The sequence below is a fragment of the Nerophis lumbriciformis genome, linkage group LG03 (genome assembly GCF_033978685.3).
Source record: "Nerophis lumbriciformis linkage group LG03, RoL_Nlum_v2.1, whole genome shotgun sequence".
Classification (NCBI taxonomy): Eukaryota; Metazoa; Chordata; class Actinopteri; order Syngnathiformes; family Syngnathidae; genus Nerophis; species Nerophis lumbriciformis.
The window spans coordinates 35831404-35849637 of record NC_084550.2 but is presented as its reverse complement, the minus strand read 5'-3'; the positions used below and the strand labels follow the sequence as shown (position 1 = coordinate 35849637).

Sequence of the window (18234 nt, the reverse complement as noted above, 5' to 3'; positions counted from 1 at the left end):
ATTAAGTTACATAAATTCAGTGTTAAAAAAAAGCTTTTGTAATAAAGACACAAATGAACCTCCATACACCCGCCTTCTTACACAAATACACATCAGCAGGTATGCTTCAATAACGATAAGCATTCAACTTATGCAGAAATATCCCATTACGCTGTATAAACACAATTGCAATAAACATTGTGCACACACAATGCAGTATCGCAAATCACCCCTGAAAATAAATGTAGAATAAGGTTTCCAAATGTTCCACTGAAAGGAAGGTTGGTATTTTACCTTTGGTGGGAACGCCGATCCAGTTGAGGTACCGCGTAAGCTTTTTGGACATGTACGTTTTCCCTCTGGCAGGCAGGCCGATCATCACGATCACGGTGGGAGAGTTTGTCATATAGGACGCCCACGCTGCAAGATTTAAAACACAAATAGTAACAGTGCGAAGTCGTGAGACCATGCATATTTGTTGCATATAAATGTATGCAGGACTTTTAAAGACATCAGTGGCAAATCCTAAGAGGTAAGAAACAAATAAATGTACACATTTACACAGATGTCTAGTGGGCGCTAACTTTCCAATGTATTTAACCCAGCAGGCACACAACAGTGATACAACGCTTATTATACATACCAGTACATGTCATTTAAAACAACTTTGCTAAATAGTTGTATTTGTAATTTGAGACAAGGTTGATGTCTAACGTTGGATCCATGTTGTTGGTTGGGAAATGACCAAATTTCAATGGTCAAATCACCGTCACAACCTGACAATGAACAAAAGTTGTCATGTTGTTCCAACGTTGACATTGAATAAACGTCAAATAGTATGTGGTTTTAATGTTGTCTTTGTGTTGTAGTGTATTGGTTGGGAAATTATCAAATTTCAATGGTCATATCAACGACAGAACCCGACATTGAATAAACGTTGTCAAAAAGTATATTGTTTCAACGTTGTATTTGTGTTGTAGAATATTGGTTAAGAAATGACCAAATTTCAATGGTCAAATCAACATCAGAACCCAACATTTAATAAACGTTGTCAAAAAGCATGTTGTTTCAACGTTCGGTTTGAGTTTGGGGATCTAATTCAACAAGTTCTCAACTTTGTCTAGTTTAACGCCCCGATGCAAGATGGCGCCAGTATGTGCTTTGGCCTGCCGTCTCTCGCTGTCAGCTCTGTTCGTTTTTGTGTTTTTTGCGTCTATTTTCGTCTCTGTCAGCTCACTGCTTGTGTATGACCGCCAAACACTGTTGGATCTTTGCCCCTCTCCCACTGATATGATCAACTTCGACGTTGGTTTTTCGACGTCCCAGTCAGCTTTTTCACCTGGCCGGATTCCTGCCTTCCTTTCCCGCCCCCTGGCTCCTCTCCCCCGGCGGAAGCGTCTCCGGCGCCGCGGTAAACGTGGCGGCCAGCTGGTGAAAGTTAGGGCACTCCTGGCCCGGCTTCCCGTGGCTCCCCGAAGAAGGAATGGTGCGGTATCCGGTCTCCTCCTGCACCCACGCTCGCTCAATCCCATCGGCTCCTGGCTGGTTCCTATCGTTGGTTTGGAGGAAGAAGCTTGCCGTCGTCGCTCCTGCTGTCCCCGCCCCCGGAGGCGCGGGGTGGATCACCGCCACCTGCGGGCTGTGTGTCGGGCCCCACCCGGATTAATTGCGGCCTTGGACGTGCTGGCCCCCGCCAGGTTCGGTCTTGTGAACGCAAGATCTTTGACAAACAAAACTTTTATCCTGAAGGATTTCTTCACTTCCCGCGGACTGGACTTCCTCTGTGTGACGGAGACATGGCTGAGAGCCGGTGAGTCCGCCCCTCTTAATGAACTTCTGCCTCCGGAGTGTTCCTACTTTAATTCCCCACGGCCGTCCGGTCGAAAAGGAGGAGGATTAGCAGTCGTTTTTAAAAATGACTTTAAATGCCGTCAGATCCGCCTACAATCCTCCTTTTCAAGCTTCGAACTGTGCATGTTTGAACTGGGTCTTTCTGATGTCGTCCTGTGTGCCGTCATCTATCGACCACCCAAGTACCACAAAGACTTTATAACTGACTTTTCTGAATTTCTGGCTGAAATCCTGCCCAAATATGATCGTGTCCTTATTGTGGGTGATTTTAATATTCACACCTGCTGTCCAGACGAGCCGCTTTCCAGGAGCTTCCTGAATATAATCGACTCATTTAACTTTGTACAGTCTGTGTGTGGTTCTACACATGAACGCGGGCATACACTCGATTTAGTGCTCTCGTATGGTTTGTGTGTTTTTAATTTGGACATTTGCGACGCTGTGTTCTCTGATCACATGCCGATCCTGTTTGATATTGCCACGCAGTGTCCAGTTAAATTGTGCGCACCGCCCCAACCCTCTCGCATGTTTAATTCTTCGTCTCCTGCTCGGTTCTCCTCTATTTTTTCGACTCTTTGTGATGATAATTCTGCAGCATCTGTGTGTCTGAATACTGAAGAGTTGGTTTCTGGGTTCAACTCTATTTGTTTACAAACACTGGACACGATCGCGCCTTTCAAATGCCGCCGCTCTAAAGCCACGCCTCAGCCCTGGTTGAATGACGTCACTCGGGCTGCCAGGCGCGTATGTAGAAGAGCAGAGAGAAAATGGAAAAAAGACAGGCTGCATGTGTCCTTTGCCATTTTTAAAGAAAGCCTGTTTTCCTTTCAGATGACTGTAAAAGCAGAAATGAATATATATCTATCTCAGATTATATCTTCTAACTGTAACAACCCCAGAGTTCTGTTTAAAACTATTAACACTGTCATTGATGCTCCCAAATCTGCTGGTTTTGATGCTTCTTTTGAATTCTGTGAAAATTGTCTCCATTTTTTCACTGACAAAATTGTGTCAACTAGAGCCAGTCTATTTCAGCCTTCATATGACCCTTCTGTCCCCCTGCATTTCTCTTCTGTTTTCCATCAGTTTGAGCCGGTGTCCTTTTCTTTTTTAAGTGACACAGTTAGTCATATGAAGCCCTCTGGTTCTCCTGCAGATGCCCTCCCACCTCGCCTGTTTAAGGAGGTACTTGCTACTATTGGATCAAGTGTCCTTAACATTATCAATAGTAGCCTCTCTTCTGGAATAGTTCCAGTAGAGTTTAAACATGCAGTGGTACGACCTCTACTTAAAAAACCCAGCCTCGACCCCTCTCTCCTCTCTAACTTCAGACCTATCTCTAATCTTCCATACATTTCCAAAATATTAGAGAAGGTTGTCTACAGTCAGTTGTTGCCCTTCTTAGAGGATAATGGTATCACTGAGCTGTTCCAGTCCGGTTTTAAAGCCCTCCACAGCACAGAGTCAGCGCTTCTAAAAGTTTTTAACGATATCCCCCTGTCCACTGATTCTGGTAAATATGTTGTCCTGGTGCTTTTAGATCTGTCTGCTGCGTTCGACACCGTCGACCACGCCACCTTAATCACTCGTCTTGAGAACTGTGTGGGCATTAAGGGCGCCGCCCTCAACTGGTTCCGGTCGTACCTAACCGACAGGAGTTTTTGTGTAAAAGTAGACAGTTTTATGTCGTCCACAGCTCCTTTACCACATGGGGTCTCCCAGGGCTCAATCCTTGCCCCAATTTTATTTGCGCTTTACCTTCTCCCCCTTGGTTCTATTTTTAGGAAGTACAGTATTGCATTTCATTTTTATGCCGATGATTGCCAGATTTATTTTCCCATGGCACAAAATAACACGGTTCAACGTCTTATTGACTGCCTGCACGACATCAAAGTCTGGCTTTCAGCTAACTTCCTGAGCCTAAATGAAGATAAAACAGAAGTTATGTTGTTCGGTCCAAGTCGCTCTCCCTCCCCCAACGTTGACCTCGGCACTCTGACCCCGTATCTCAGCGACTCTGTCACAAACCTGGGGGTAAAGTTTGACTCAGATTTTAAATTCGAAAAACAAATCAGCAGCGTCGTTCAAAAAAGCTTTTATCAATTACGCCAAATAGCGAAAGTGAAACCGCTTCTATCAAGACATGATCTTGAGAAATTAATCCACGCCTTTATCTCGACTCGTCTTGATTATTGTAATGCCCTGTATGTAGGCATTAGCCAGGCCTCCCTCGCCCGCCTGCAGCTCGTGCAGAACTCTGCTGCTCGTCTGCTAACACAGACCCGCAGACGTGAGCACATCACCCCTATTTTAGCGTCCCTTCACTGGCTCCCTGTGCGTTACCGAATCAATTTTAAACTCCTTTTATTTGTTTTTAAATGTCTAAACAACCTCGCGCCAACCTATCTCTCCGACCTCCTTCAGCCTTACTGCCCCACCCGATCCTTAAGATCAGCCGATCAGCTGCTGTTGACGGTCCCTGACACAAGGCTGAAGCTTAGAGGTGACAGAGCTTTCGCCGTTGCTGCTCCCAAGCTCTGGAACGACCTACCCCTGAGTGTTAGACAAGCCTCCTCTCTTCCTGTTTTTAAATCTCTCTTAAAAACATACTTTTATTCCATGGCTTTTAACACTGAGTGATATCCATCCTGCAATGGCGCCCCATAATACACCTGCTGTGATCCTGTTTTTATATTTTTATGTTTTTATTAATTCTATTTTAATTATTTATTTTTTATCGTGTTCTGTTTGTGTTGTGTTGTGTTTGCTCGGTACTCGTTTTATCTTTTAACCTGTTCATTGTACAGCACTTTGGCCACCCCTGTGGTAAATTTTAAATGTGCTTTATAAATAAAGTTGATTTGATTTGATTTGATTTGTTTCAATGTTATGTGGCCGCCCTCTTTCGTCTTCTAGGAAGTAATAACATAACTCCGTACATACCAGTGACGTGCGGTGAGGTTGATGGCTGGTGAGGCACTGACTTCATCACAGTCAGATTTACAAACATATGAACCCTAAAGAGTATCTTATTCACCATTTGATTGGCAGCAGTTAACGGGTTATGTTTAAAAGCTCATACCAGCATTCTTCCCTGCTTGGCACTCAGCATCAAGGGTTAAATCACCAAAAATTATTCCCGGGCGCGGCGCCGCTGCTGCCCACTGCTCCCCTCACCTCCCAGGGGGTGAACAAGGGGATGGGTCAAATGCAGAGGACAAATTTCACCACACCTAGTGTGTGTGTGACAATCATTGGTACTTTAACTTAACTTTAACTTTACACATACAAACTGTAGCACACAAAAAAGCACATTTAATAAAAAAAACGTTATTATGGTCTTACCTTTACTTATAAATGAAGTCCATTCGCCGCTGTTGTGCTGGATTAACGTACCCTGACGGGAGTGTTATATCAACTAAAGCCCTCACTTAAACTTTCCACGTCCAAGATTGAATCTATTTAAAAAAGTGTAACCGAGGGTTTATAAATGTCGCCTATACTGTATGAAACTACAAAATAACAAACACGGAGGCTCCAGTTTACACGAGGACCACTTTATGTACCTTCTTTCAAAAACTTCCGCTCCACTCCAACGTGTCATCACTTCCGCTCTTAGCGCCTTCAAAATAAGAGCTCAAGGCATATACTGTATAACAGCGCATAACAGGAACTTAACATCACAAAGAGGAAAGCCCATAAAAATAGGTTACAAAAGTTATTTCATAAGAAGCCAAAAAGTGCAAAAACAATAATGTTCGTGTTGGAGGAGTTGTGAATTAGGTACACCTGCAGTCTGCAGGTGTACCTAATGTTTTGGCCCTGCAGTCATTCACAACTCCTCTAACACGAACATTATTGTTTTTGCACTTTTTGGCTCCTTATGAAATTACTTTTTTAAATAGATTCAATCTTGCACATGGAAAGTTTAAGTGTGGTCTTTAGTTGATATAACACTCCCGTCAGAGGGTGCAAATTCTACGGCGAGGGTGCAGGAGGCGAGCCTCAGCCAGTGCGTCTTTTGCAGCCGTTTTATGATCGCTCAGCACAAGAAATACGTTACACACATACAGTTGCTGACAAAATACACTGTACATTATATACCTCAGCTAACTAAACTATGGAAATGTATAATATAATTCATATAGCAATACGGTCTCACTGCACAGCAGGCCAGCAGTTAGCCGAGTCCGCAATCCATGGTGAGGCACAACTGAGTGACGTGCCTCAACTGGCTGCTGATCACCGCACCGTCTCTTCTCAGTATTTGAACGGCAAATGTGAAAATTCAGCGATTTTGAATAAAAATAATCTAAAACTGGTGAAGTTAAATGGAAAATAACTTTATAGTATAATCACTGGATACATATAACAATTTAATAAAAATGTTTTCTTTTTACATTTTTTTTCTTTCCATGATGGCAGGTGAGGCCCAGCCTCACCTGCCTCTAGTGACTGTACGTCACTGGTACATACGTACCTAACACCTGCACATGCATTAGCTTTGGGTGTTGTTAGCTAATGATAGCGATTTGGTTAGTTAGTGTTGGCTGTCATTGAATGTATATTCTCTCAAAACAACAACACGACTGCAAATTGTTCGTTTCTTCTCTTGGACTGCTTTTGTATGTGTGCACGCGCTACGTGTTGACGAGACACGGTGACAGTCCCAAACACCAATTATTATTTCCGGGACGGACATTTTATTTTAATCACATAAACATGGTAATTGTGAAACATATATAGACAGTTTTAAAACAAATGTTAAACCACTAATGGTAACTTAGGCTCGCCAATGGTGTTCTTGTTAAGTTTTGTTTAAAATGTAACTGTAAGGAAGTTGCAAACAGCCCCTTTAATAATGTAATCATTTTACTTTAATGTAACTAATTTTGCAACATGGAGGTATAGGTTATTAAATAAGTGGGATTTATTTTCCTCTCCCGACACATAAGAAATAATAAAGTTAATAAAATAAATACTGTACTCTAAATTAATGTAATAAAACATTTAAGACAATAAATACAAATCTAAACAAAACATATGTAGTAACAAATGATGGTGGTTAACATTTGAATATCTGGTTAGAACAAATATCTAAAATATACACTGGTGCCTCAACTTAAAAGTGTTTTGAAAAGACTCGTCTCTCAGCTAATCATTATACTTTAAGTTACAAGCATCCCCGCCATGAGTTGGCGTAGCAAATGTCACAGTCAACCCATATGATCAGCCCAAAAACACCAGGGGCCTCATTTTGCGCCCGCACAAAAACCTGATGTATGCACATTTTCACGGGAAAGTTGAGATGTATTAAGAGTGAACTGAACATCAAACATATATTAACGCCATCCCCCTCAGGGGGAAACTGGGTAACGTACTGACAAAGCTTGACCTAATTGTACTATAACAATCTATAAGGTTAATATAGTCCGCTTGTCTTTCTTCCTCAACATTTATCTACTTTCTTTTGTAATTACAGTTTTAAGTAGATATTCAACCCCTGTTTCCATATGAGTTGGGAAATTGTGTTAGATGTAAATATAAACAGAATACAATGATTTGCAAATCCTTTTCAACCCATATTCAATTGAATGCACTACAAAGACAACATATTTGATGTTCAAACTCATAAACTTTTTTTTTTTTTTGGCAAATAATAATTAACTTAGAATTTGATGGCTGCAACACGTGCCAAAGTCGTTGGGAAAGGGCATGTTGGTGTTACATCACCTTTTCTTTTAACAACACTCAATAAACGATTGGAACCGAGGAAACTAATTGTTGAAGCTTTGAAAGTGGAATTCTTTCCCATTCTTGTTCTATGTAGAGCTTCAGTCGTTCAACATTCCGGGGTCTCCGCTGTCGTATTTTACGCTTCATAATGCGCCACACATTTTCGATGGGAGACAGGTCTGGACTGCAGGCGGAGCAGGAAAGTACCCGCACTCTTTTTTTACGAAGCCACGCTGTTGTAACACGTGCTGAATGCGGCTTGGCATTGTCTTGCTGAAATAAGCAGGGGCGTCCATGAAAAAGACGGCGCTTAGATGGCAGCATATGTTGTTCCAAAACCTGTATGTACCTTTCAGCATTAATGGTGCCTTCACAGATGTGTAAGTTACCCATGCCTTGGGCACTAATGCACCCCCATACCATCACAGATGCTGGCTTTTGAACTTTGCGTCAATAACAGTCTGGATGGTTCGCTTCCCCTTTGGTCCGGATGACACGATGTCGAATATTTCCAAAAACAATTTGAAATGTGGACTCGTCAGACCACAGAACACTTTTCCACTTTGCATCAGTCCATCTTAGATGATCTCGGGCCCAGAGAAGCCGGCGGCCTTTCTGGATGTTGTTGATAAATGGCTTTCGCTTTGCATAGTAGAGCTTTAACTTGCACTTACAGATGTAGCGACCAACTGTATTTAGTGATGGTGGTTTTCTGAAGTGTTCCTGAGCCCATGTGGTGATATCCTTTAGAGATTGATGTCGGCTTTTGATACAGTACCGTCTGAGGAATCGAAGGTCACGGTCATTCAATGCTGGTTTCTGGCCATACCGCTTACTTTGAGTGATTTCTCCAGATTCTCTGAACCTTTTGATGATATTATGGATCGTATATGTTGAAATCCCTAAATGTCTTGCAATTGCACTTTGAGAAACGTTGTTCTTAAACTGTTTGACTATTTGCTCACGCAGTTGTGGACAAAGGGGTGTACCTCGACCCATCCTTTCTTGTGAAAGACTGAGCATTTTTGGGGAAGCTGTTTTTATACCCAATCATGGCACCCACCTGTTCCCAATTAGCCTGCACACCTGTGGGATGTTCCAAATAAGTGATGAGCATTCCTCATCTTTATCAGTATTTATTGCCACCTTCTTCAACTTCTTTGTCATGTGTTGCTGGCATCAAATTCTAAAGTTAATGATTATTTGCAAACAAGGTTTATCAGTTTGAACATCAAATATGTTGTCTTTGTAGCATATTCAACTGAATATAGGTTGAAAATGATTTGCAAATCATTGCATTTCGTTTATATTTACATCTAACACAATTTCCCAACTCATATGGAAACGGGGTTTGTATGTAGATAGGTAGATAGATAGTACTTTATTGATTCCTTCAGGAGAGTTCCCTCAAGAAAATTAAAATTCCAGCAGCAGTGTACAGAATTGAGATTGAATTTAAAAAGTAAAAAGTAAATAATGAATGGAAACAGAATACAAAAATATTACAATAGAATAAAAATAAAAAGCAACAATGAGAATAAAAATATAACAGTAAAATAAGAATATAACAAGAGAAACTGGGCAGTAGTGATCATGTTGTGAAAAAAGTATTGCACTGTTATTGTTTTGCATCCCCTGTCATCCTAGTACCCCCCTCCAAAGGACAGAGGAGTTTTTGAGTCTATTAGTCCTGCACTTGTACCGGGTATTGTTGATAATTGAGGTAATTATTAGTATTATTCATTGTCAATAGTGTTATTTCTATTGGTATTTTAGGGCTGTGAATCTTTGGGCACCACATGATTTGATTCGATTCGATTCTTGGGGGTAATAATTTAATTCAGAATCGATTCGCAATTCAAAAGCAATACTTTTTTAATAACATTAGATGAACTACATTCCTCCATAAAATAGATAAACAGCTCTGATAAATTTCTATATTACTTAAAGGAAAACTGGTTTTGTTAAAAAAAAATTGTACCCAAACATTTAATAAAGTCAAATACGAAGAAGGCAACCAGAGAAGTATCCGACACTTCTATTTTCTAAAATCAATCTGTACAGCAGATATAGATCATCTACATCAACAATATTATTTGTCTGAGTGGCTGGACAGGACAAAAAATATGAGTGAACTGATTGTGGAAATTTACGGTGCCTTACGCCAACTTCATGGCTGGCTTACGCCCATTTATACATGTTGCGGATACTTTGGCGACACCTGCAGGTGATGCTCGGTAAATGTTTAAATAAAGAAATCCATCCATCCATCCATCCATTTTCTACCGCTTATTCCCTTTGGGGTTGCGGGGGGGCGCTGGAGCCTATCTCAGCTACAATTGGGCGGAAGGCGGGGTACACCCTGGACAAGTCGCCACCTCATCGCAGGGCCAACACAGATAGACAGACAACATTCACACTCACATCCACACACTAGGGCCAATTTAGATGTCAAACAAATTACTCCGCAGAATGATTGATGTGCACATCATTGACATGTAAACAATGAACACAACCCCGCATGTGCAATTAAACGACTGGATATAAATGCATAGGGGAAGTGGTGCAAAAAAAATCACAAATATTCAGCATGTTTGCTGGGTATATCAAAGTAGCAGTCGAGTGTAAAAACAAGTTGACTTTATATGCTTATTTGTAGAGATGTCCGATAATGGCTTTTTTGCCGATATTCCGATATTGTCCAACTTTTAATTACCGATTCCGATAACAACCGATACCGATATATACAGTCGTGGAATTAACACATTATTAAGCCTAATTTTGTTGTGATGCCCCACTGGATGCATTAAACAATGTAACCAGGTTTTCCAAAATAAATCAACTCAAGTTATGGAAAAAAATGCCAACATGGCACTGCCATATTTATTATTGAAGTCACAAAGTGCATTATTTTTTTTAACATGCCTCAAAACAGCAACTTTGAATTTGGGACATTAGGAGGGTGAGGTGGGCGGGGTTGGGGGGGCGGTGTAAGGGGATAGTGAGGGTATATATTGTAGCGTCCCGGAAGAGTTAGTGCTGCAAGGGGTTCTGGGTATTTGTTCTGTTGTGTTTATGTTGTGTTACGGTGCGGATGTTCTCCCGAAATGTGTTTGTCATTCTTGTTTGGTGTGGGTTCATAGTGTGACGCATATTTGTAACAGTGTTAAAGTTGTTTATACGGCCACCCTCAGTGTGACCTGTATGGCTGTTGAACAAGTATGATTGCATTCACTTGTGTGTTACGGTGCGGATGTTCTCCCGAAATGTGTTTGTCATTCTTGTTTGGTGTGGGTTCATAGTGTGACGCATATTTGTAACAGTGTTAAAGTTGTTTATACGGCCACCCTCAGTGTGACCTGTATGGCTGTTGAACAAGTATGATTGCATTCACTTGTGTGTGTGAAAAGCCGTAGATATTATGTGATTGGGCCGGCACGCAAAGGCAGTGCCTTTAAGGTTTATTGGCGCTCTGTACTTCTCCCTACGTCCATGTACCACTCCGTACAGCGGCATTTTAAAAAGTCATACATTTTACTTTTTGAAACAGATACCGATAATTTCCGATATTACATTTTAAAGCATTTATTGGCCGATAATATCGGCAGCCCGATATTATCGGACATCTCTACTTATTTGTGTGTCATTATATCGATTAAACTATATCCAATTGTATTTACAATACACAAAGTATGTGAAAATACCGTCTAAATGTCACAAATTCAGTCAGTAATTTTAAAATATTGCTCTTGGAATATATTCGGCTATTTTTGGAGATTGACATTACGGTAGTAACACTTCCTCACTCTGACCGTATTAGCATATTTCAGTCATACTTGAAATACACAAACATTGTAAAGAGATGTGCTGTTTATCATTCACAACCATAATGTAAGCCAAGAACACATATGCTTGGCTTTTTTATGCGTTCGAAATAGTAAATAAATATCTAACAAATGAGTCAACAGATGGAGGGTCCTCCCATTATACTCTCTAAAACATCCAGAAAGCACCAACAATACTCCATTTACATGTCGTGACCTGAAAATTAACCAAATATGAGTGATAATTGTTATTATAAGCGCTAACGCAGACAAACTATTTTAGCGGTGCATTGATAGCAGTGAGATAATGCTAGCTTACGCTGCTATTGTTGGCACACTGATGATTGTCACACACACACACACTGGGAGTGGTGAAAATATCCTCTGCATTTGACCCATCCCCATGTTCACCCCCTGGGAGGTGAGGGGAGCAGTGAGCAGCAGCGGTGGCCGCGCTCGGGAATCATTTGGTGATTTAACCCCCAATTCCAACCCTTGATGCTGAGTGCCAAGCACAACGGGTCCCATTTTTTGTAGTCTTTGGCAGGGGCGTCACAAGCTTTTAAGGACAGGGCGAACGTAGCGCACGAGCACAAAACTTCACAAACGGCTAACAAAGACTTAGAAATTATTCATTGTTATTATTATTTAAAAAATGCACGGGACGAAATGAAATGCTCCCCGGGACGATGGCTTTTAACCATTTTTTTTATTTTTATTTTAATGTATTTATTAATTTGACATTTTATATTAAATGTCTTGGTTTTTCCTCCCTCTGAAAATCCTATGAAATGTTTACCAAGCCATTCTATAACAATACAACAGTAATTAATGTAACAATACAATAAAAACAAATATATTTAATGTTTTTTTCATTGTTTTAACATTAGACTAATGTATATTACTTTATGTAGATTCTACAAGTGTGATGTGGGCATTTTCTATATGAACAGTCAAAGGACCGCAGGCAAGGTTGCAGAGAAAATGCGGACTGGATTTTGAGTGATGTGGGCATTTTCTATATGAACAAGTGGAATGGATTGGATACCGACACACTAAAGGGGCTCTCTCCCTTAAAGTACCAATGATTGTCACACACACACACACACACACTAGGTGTGGTGAAATGTGTCCTCTGCATTTGACCCATCCCCTTGTTCACCCCCTGGGAGGTGAGGGGAGCAGTGGGCAGCAGCGGTGCCGCGCCCAGGAATAATTTTTGGTGATTTACGCTATGAAGTGAGGGGAAACTGAGTGAATAATGACAGGTTATATGATTAATTTATTTAAACTCATATTCGGGCCACTTCATAATGAGTATGTCAGCATGTATTTGTTAAAAAAATAAAATTATATATATATATATATATATATATATATATATATATAAATAACACCAAATTATTTAGGGGGGCTTAAGAATATTTTAGGGGGGCCTGAAATAGGCCTAACAACGCCAATGGTCTTTGGTATGACTCGGCCAGGGTTTGAACTCACAACCTCCCAGTCTCAGGAGGGACACTCTAACCACTAGGCCTTATGAAAACATTTTTCCAAAACACAATATAGAATGTGAAATACAACAGGATAATGTTTTAATTTGTTTTCAAAACGGTTACAAAAAAGTGGCACCCCAAAAATTCACTGTAGGGCCCCATTTTTATGATTTGATGGGGTCCCATGGACCCCATTTTGAAAATTCCTAGCGCCAACACTGATGGTGTATTGGTGCGTGCAAATCAGCAGCAGGCAGCTGTGGCCTGCGGGCCGGTTATAATACTAATCAAATATCATACATAATTCATTCGCGGGCCGGATCTGGCCCGCGGGCCTTGACTTTGACTAAGCGCTCTGTCACAGAAGTAACTAATTAGGTTGCTGTGCTACGAACATATCTAACAATATATTTGCAAATATTATGCTTTTTACAGAAGAGTAAAAATATTGGAACCACTTTCAACAATAAGTTTATAATAAATAATTAATATTGAATAGGTTGTGCAGGCAGGTGTCCTTAATGAAGTGAGCAGTGTTCTACTTGCATTTCTTCTCCTTCATCCTCACGTCCTTCTTGGCGTCTACTGAGCCCAACAAACAGTTCTCTCCTTGCTGGTTCGACATCGAGGAGCCGGGAAGACTGCTGTTAAAATCACAAATTGACTGTAGACATGTACTTTTATGTGCAGGACAATTGTGGGCGATGTCTCCCTGGCAACGTGGAGCCCAGAGAACAGAACACGAAAAGCGGTTCTGCCACATCATCGGTCCACCGAGGGACGAAACTTGGCAAGACGAACAATGTAACGTCACATAGTCATACGAATGTTTAAACATGAATGGTTTCTTACCTTGGTATTGTAATATGTACAGAACCAGTAAAGGTGAGTGGGTCTCGTTGTTCTGTCACGCCGTCCTTGGTGCTTCTCAGCCCGGCTGGCTGGTGCCTATGGCGTCACATTAGTGTCAAAAATCCGAGCGCATAAAAACTGTTATCGCGCGCTGATTCTCCACTTCGTGCGCGCGCGCGACACCCTTTTGCGCGCGCGCGGTTCCTTTCTGTGCGCGCGCGATGCCTTTCTGCGCGCTCTCTGTGTACTCCTGGCATCTCTCCTCGCGCTCTCATGTTTCTTTTTGGCACTTTGGGGGCGGGTATGCTTCAACGGCTCCTTCTTTCTGATTGGTCAGGCGAAAAATGCTGACAAATGCTCAGAGCCAATCAGAAGTATAGCAGGGCGGGTCATCGTCAATATGTATCAAGATTTACGGAGGTAGAAGTGGATAAAAAAAATGTCGCGCGCTGATGAAAGATCATTTTATTAATTTTATGGCTGAATCAAAAGAAATTCCATAAATTAGAAAACAAATGTTCAAGAAGAAGTGAAATTATAAAATAATGTTATGGTTGGATGTTATTGCTGGTGGACCAGTTCTGGCTGAAAGATGTGATTATGGTGTTTGTTGTCTTATTATTTATTTGGGTCACATTTTGTATTACCCTGTATTGTGTTTATGTGGTATGAAATAACCTGCATCAGCGCACGACATTTTTTTTTTATCCACTTCTACCTCCGTAAATCTTGATACATATTGTCTAAGCATACCCGCCCCCAAAGTGCCAAAAAGAAACATGAGAGCGCGAGGAGAGATGCCAGGAGTACACAGAGAGCGCGCAGAAAGGCGTCGCGCGCGCGCAAAAAGGCACCGCGCGCGCGCGCAAAAAAGCACCACGCGCGCGCAAAAGGGTGTTGCGCGCGCACGAAGTGGAGAATCAGCGCGCGATAACAGTTTTTATGCGCTCGGATTTTTGGCACTAATGTGACGCCATAGGTGCCGTTCCAACGCGGAGGCGTGCCGCTACTGCACGGTGCCTTACCGTACTGCTGCTAATAGACGGGCCAGCACAAGTACAAGCTACCACAGTGCAAACCTCTAACGGTGAACAGCTGAAATAATCACATGTGAAATTCGAGGAAAAGCGGAAGTTTTTGCAATGTTTAGCCTAAACACGTGGACAGTTTTGACATTGTATTGTAAATATTTATTTCGGACATGTTAAAAAAAGAAGAAAAACAAAAACAAAAAACAAATAATGAAAAAAATAATAACATAACATTACAGTTTCACTTTGTAACGGTGGGAAGAAGCAGAGCTTATCCTATCGCTTTACTATATATTTTTCCTATAATACATTTCCTATAAATAATTTTAAACACAATTGTTCACTTCCTTTTTTTATCTTAAACAAAAGCAACAAATGAATGAATAAATAACTATCAATACAGCTCATATATATATATATATATATATATATACATATATATATATATACATATATATATATACATATATATATATATATATATATCAGTGACGTGCGGTGAGGTTGATGGCTGGTGAGGCACTGACTTCATCACAGTCAGATTTACAAACATATGAACCCTAAAGAGTATCTTATTCACCATTTGATTGGCAGCAGTTAACGGGTTATGTTTAAAAGCTAATACCAGCATTCTTCCCTGCTTGGCACTCAGCATCAAGGGTTGGAATTGGGGGTTAAATCCCCAAAAATTATTCCCGGGCGCGGCGCCGCTGCTGCCCACTGCTCCCCTCACCTCCCAGGTGGTGATCAAGGGATGGGTCAAATGCATAGGACAAATTTCATTACACCTAGTGTGTGTGTGACAATCATTGGTACTTTAACTTAACTTTAACTTTACACATACAAACTGTAGCACACAAAAAAGCACATTTAATAAAAAAAACTTTATTATGGTCTTACCTTTACTTATAAATAAAGTCCATTCGCCGCTGTTGTGCTGGATTAATGAACCCCCTGACAGGTGTGTTATATCAACTAAAGTCCTCACTTAAACTTTCCACGTGCAAGATTGAATCTATTTAAAAAAGTGTAATCGAGGGTTTATAAATGTCGCCTATACTGTATGAAACTACAAAATAACAAACACGGAGGCTCCAGTTTACACGAGGACCACTTTATTTACCTTCTTTCAAAAAGCTCCGCTCCACTACAACATGTCATCACTTCCGCATATACTGTATAACAGCGCATAACAGGAACTTAACATCACAAATAGGAAAGCCCATAAAAATAGGTTACAAAAGTTATTTAATAAGAAGCCAAAAAGTGCAAAAACAATAATGTTCATGTTGGAGGAGTTGTGAATTAGGTACACCTGCAGTCTGCAGGTGTACCTAATGTTGTGGCCCTGCAGTCATTCACAACTCCTCCAACACGAACATTATTGTTTTTGCACTTTTTGGCTTCTTATGAAATAACTTTTTTAAATAGATTCAATCTTGCACGTGGAAAGTTTAAGTGTGGGCTTTAGTTGATATAACAATTCTACGGCGGGGGTGCAGGAGGCGGGGCTACTGGAGCCTCAGCCAGTGCGTCTTTTGCAGCCGTTTTATGATCGCTCAGCACAAGAAATACGTTACACACATACAGTTGTTGACTAAATACACTGTACATTATATACCTCAGCTAACTAAACTATGGAAATGTATAATATAATTCATATAGCAATACAGTCTCACTGCACAGCAGGCCAGCAGTTAGCCGAGTCCGTCCATGTTGAGGCACTGAGTGACGTGCCTCAACTGGCTGCTGTTCACCGCACCGTCTCTTCTCAGTATTTGAACGGCAAATGTGAAAATTCAGCGATTTTGAATAAAAATAATCTAAAACTGGTGAAGTTAAATGGAAAATAACTTTATAGTATAATCACTGCATACATATAACAATTTAATAAAATTTTTTTCTTTTTACATTTTTTTTTCTTTCCATGATGGCAGGTGAGGCCTCGCCTCACCTGCCTCTAGTGACTGCACGTCACTGATATACACATACATATATATATATATATATATATATATATATATATATATATATATATATATATATATATATATATACATACATACATACATACATACATACATACATACATACATACATACATACATACATACATACATACATACATACATACATACATACATACATACATATATATATATATATATATATATATATATATATATATATATATATATATATATATATATATATGGTAAAGGTCTTAAGTGTAGTGCATGCACACAGATATTACATTTTTTTTAACATTTATTTGGTAATATTTTTTCAACAAAACAGTTAAGTGAAATACAATACAATATGAATCAAATGTTCTCCCCCCACAAAAATAAATAAATAAAAAAAATAACGAGCTAATCATTATGACACTGGAATGGGTTGAGATTTGTTTGTGGAATGTAGCAACAAATTATCCACCTAAAAGAGGGGCTCTGTCATGCAAAATGTGAAATTCCAGGAAAAGTGGAATTTTTGGGATGTTTCAGACTACCAAAGTGGCCTAAATAGGATTTTTTGGAGATCTGATTTTTTCCAGCTTACTGTTTACACTGCAAGTAAAATGTGATTGTTATCAGACTCCAGTGTAGACGGGCACAGGCCCCAATGTGGACTCTATGTGGCCTTGACGTCACTTGCATGTGCACTTCTATAAAGTGAAAACAAAGAAAGTTGAACGGGAGGAAGTCGGTACTACTACAAATTAAAATAAAAGTTGCGACACCTTAAAAATGTGTGTTTTTTTACGTGAAAGTAACATAATGTATGAATGGATGTATATAGTGTAATGTATTTGGGAAGGTTGTAATCTTTTTATGGCTGTTGAGTAGAGGAGACACGGACATCAGTGTGGATCTACCTTAGTTTTATTTTTCAACTCACATGAAAGCAAATACACCACAGTGTCAATTCTAGTCTTTCAACAATGGCTATTTATTTGGAATCCAAATATATATTCATATATTACATGTAGCCTATGATTTGTGCACTATTGACAAGTTATGTACCGAAAATTTGGTCGTCTTAAATAGATGTTGTGATGAAATATCCCTCGTGTGCGTCTTTCCCCGCACACACGAGTGACGTAGCTCACCCAAAAATTACAAAAAAGTCACATTCAGGTTGCATTGTGTCTAGACCAGGCCTGGGAAATTATTTTGACTCGGGGGGGCAAATTTAGAGAAAAAAATGTGTTTGGGGGCCGGTATATCTGATTTTTAGGAACACTAATACAAAACCTCACAATAATGTCTGATTGAATGCTAAAAACGTTATGACAGACCGCCTTAAAAAACGGAATGGAATTTAATTTTTTTTAACTGAATCAGACACCCAAAATGTACATGAAATTAAAGAATGTGAGATTTACAATATTAACTATGAATGATAAAACACTAAATATTGACGACATATGAACGTCACATCGCCTCTCGATCGACATATTTTATA

The 18234-nt window shown here is 40.1% G+C and overlaps 1 protein-coding gene across 4 annotated transcripts in view; it reads right to left on the bottom strand.

The window, feature by feature from the left end:
• Positions 1-13987, bottom strand: part of LOC133583746 (6-phosphofructo-2-kinase/fructose-2,6-bisphosphatase 2-like) — a 62216-nt gene extending 48229 nt beyond the window's left edge. For all 4 annotated transcript variants that reach the window (XM_061937667.2, XM_061937669.2, XM_061937670.2 and 1 more), the window contains exons 1-3: positions 13739-13987; positions 13433-13530; positions 274-399 (exon numbers count right to left, since the gene is read on the bottom strand). In XM_061937667.2, coding sequence (XP_061793651.1) covers positions 274-399; positions 13433-13511 — 205 coding nt within the window. In that variant the 5' untranslated portion in view covers positions 13512-13530; positions 13739-13987. The remainder of the gene's footprint in view (positions 1-273; positions 400-13432; positions 13531-13738) is intronic.
• Positions 13988-18234: the final 4247 nt, after the last annotated feature.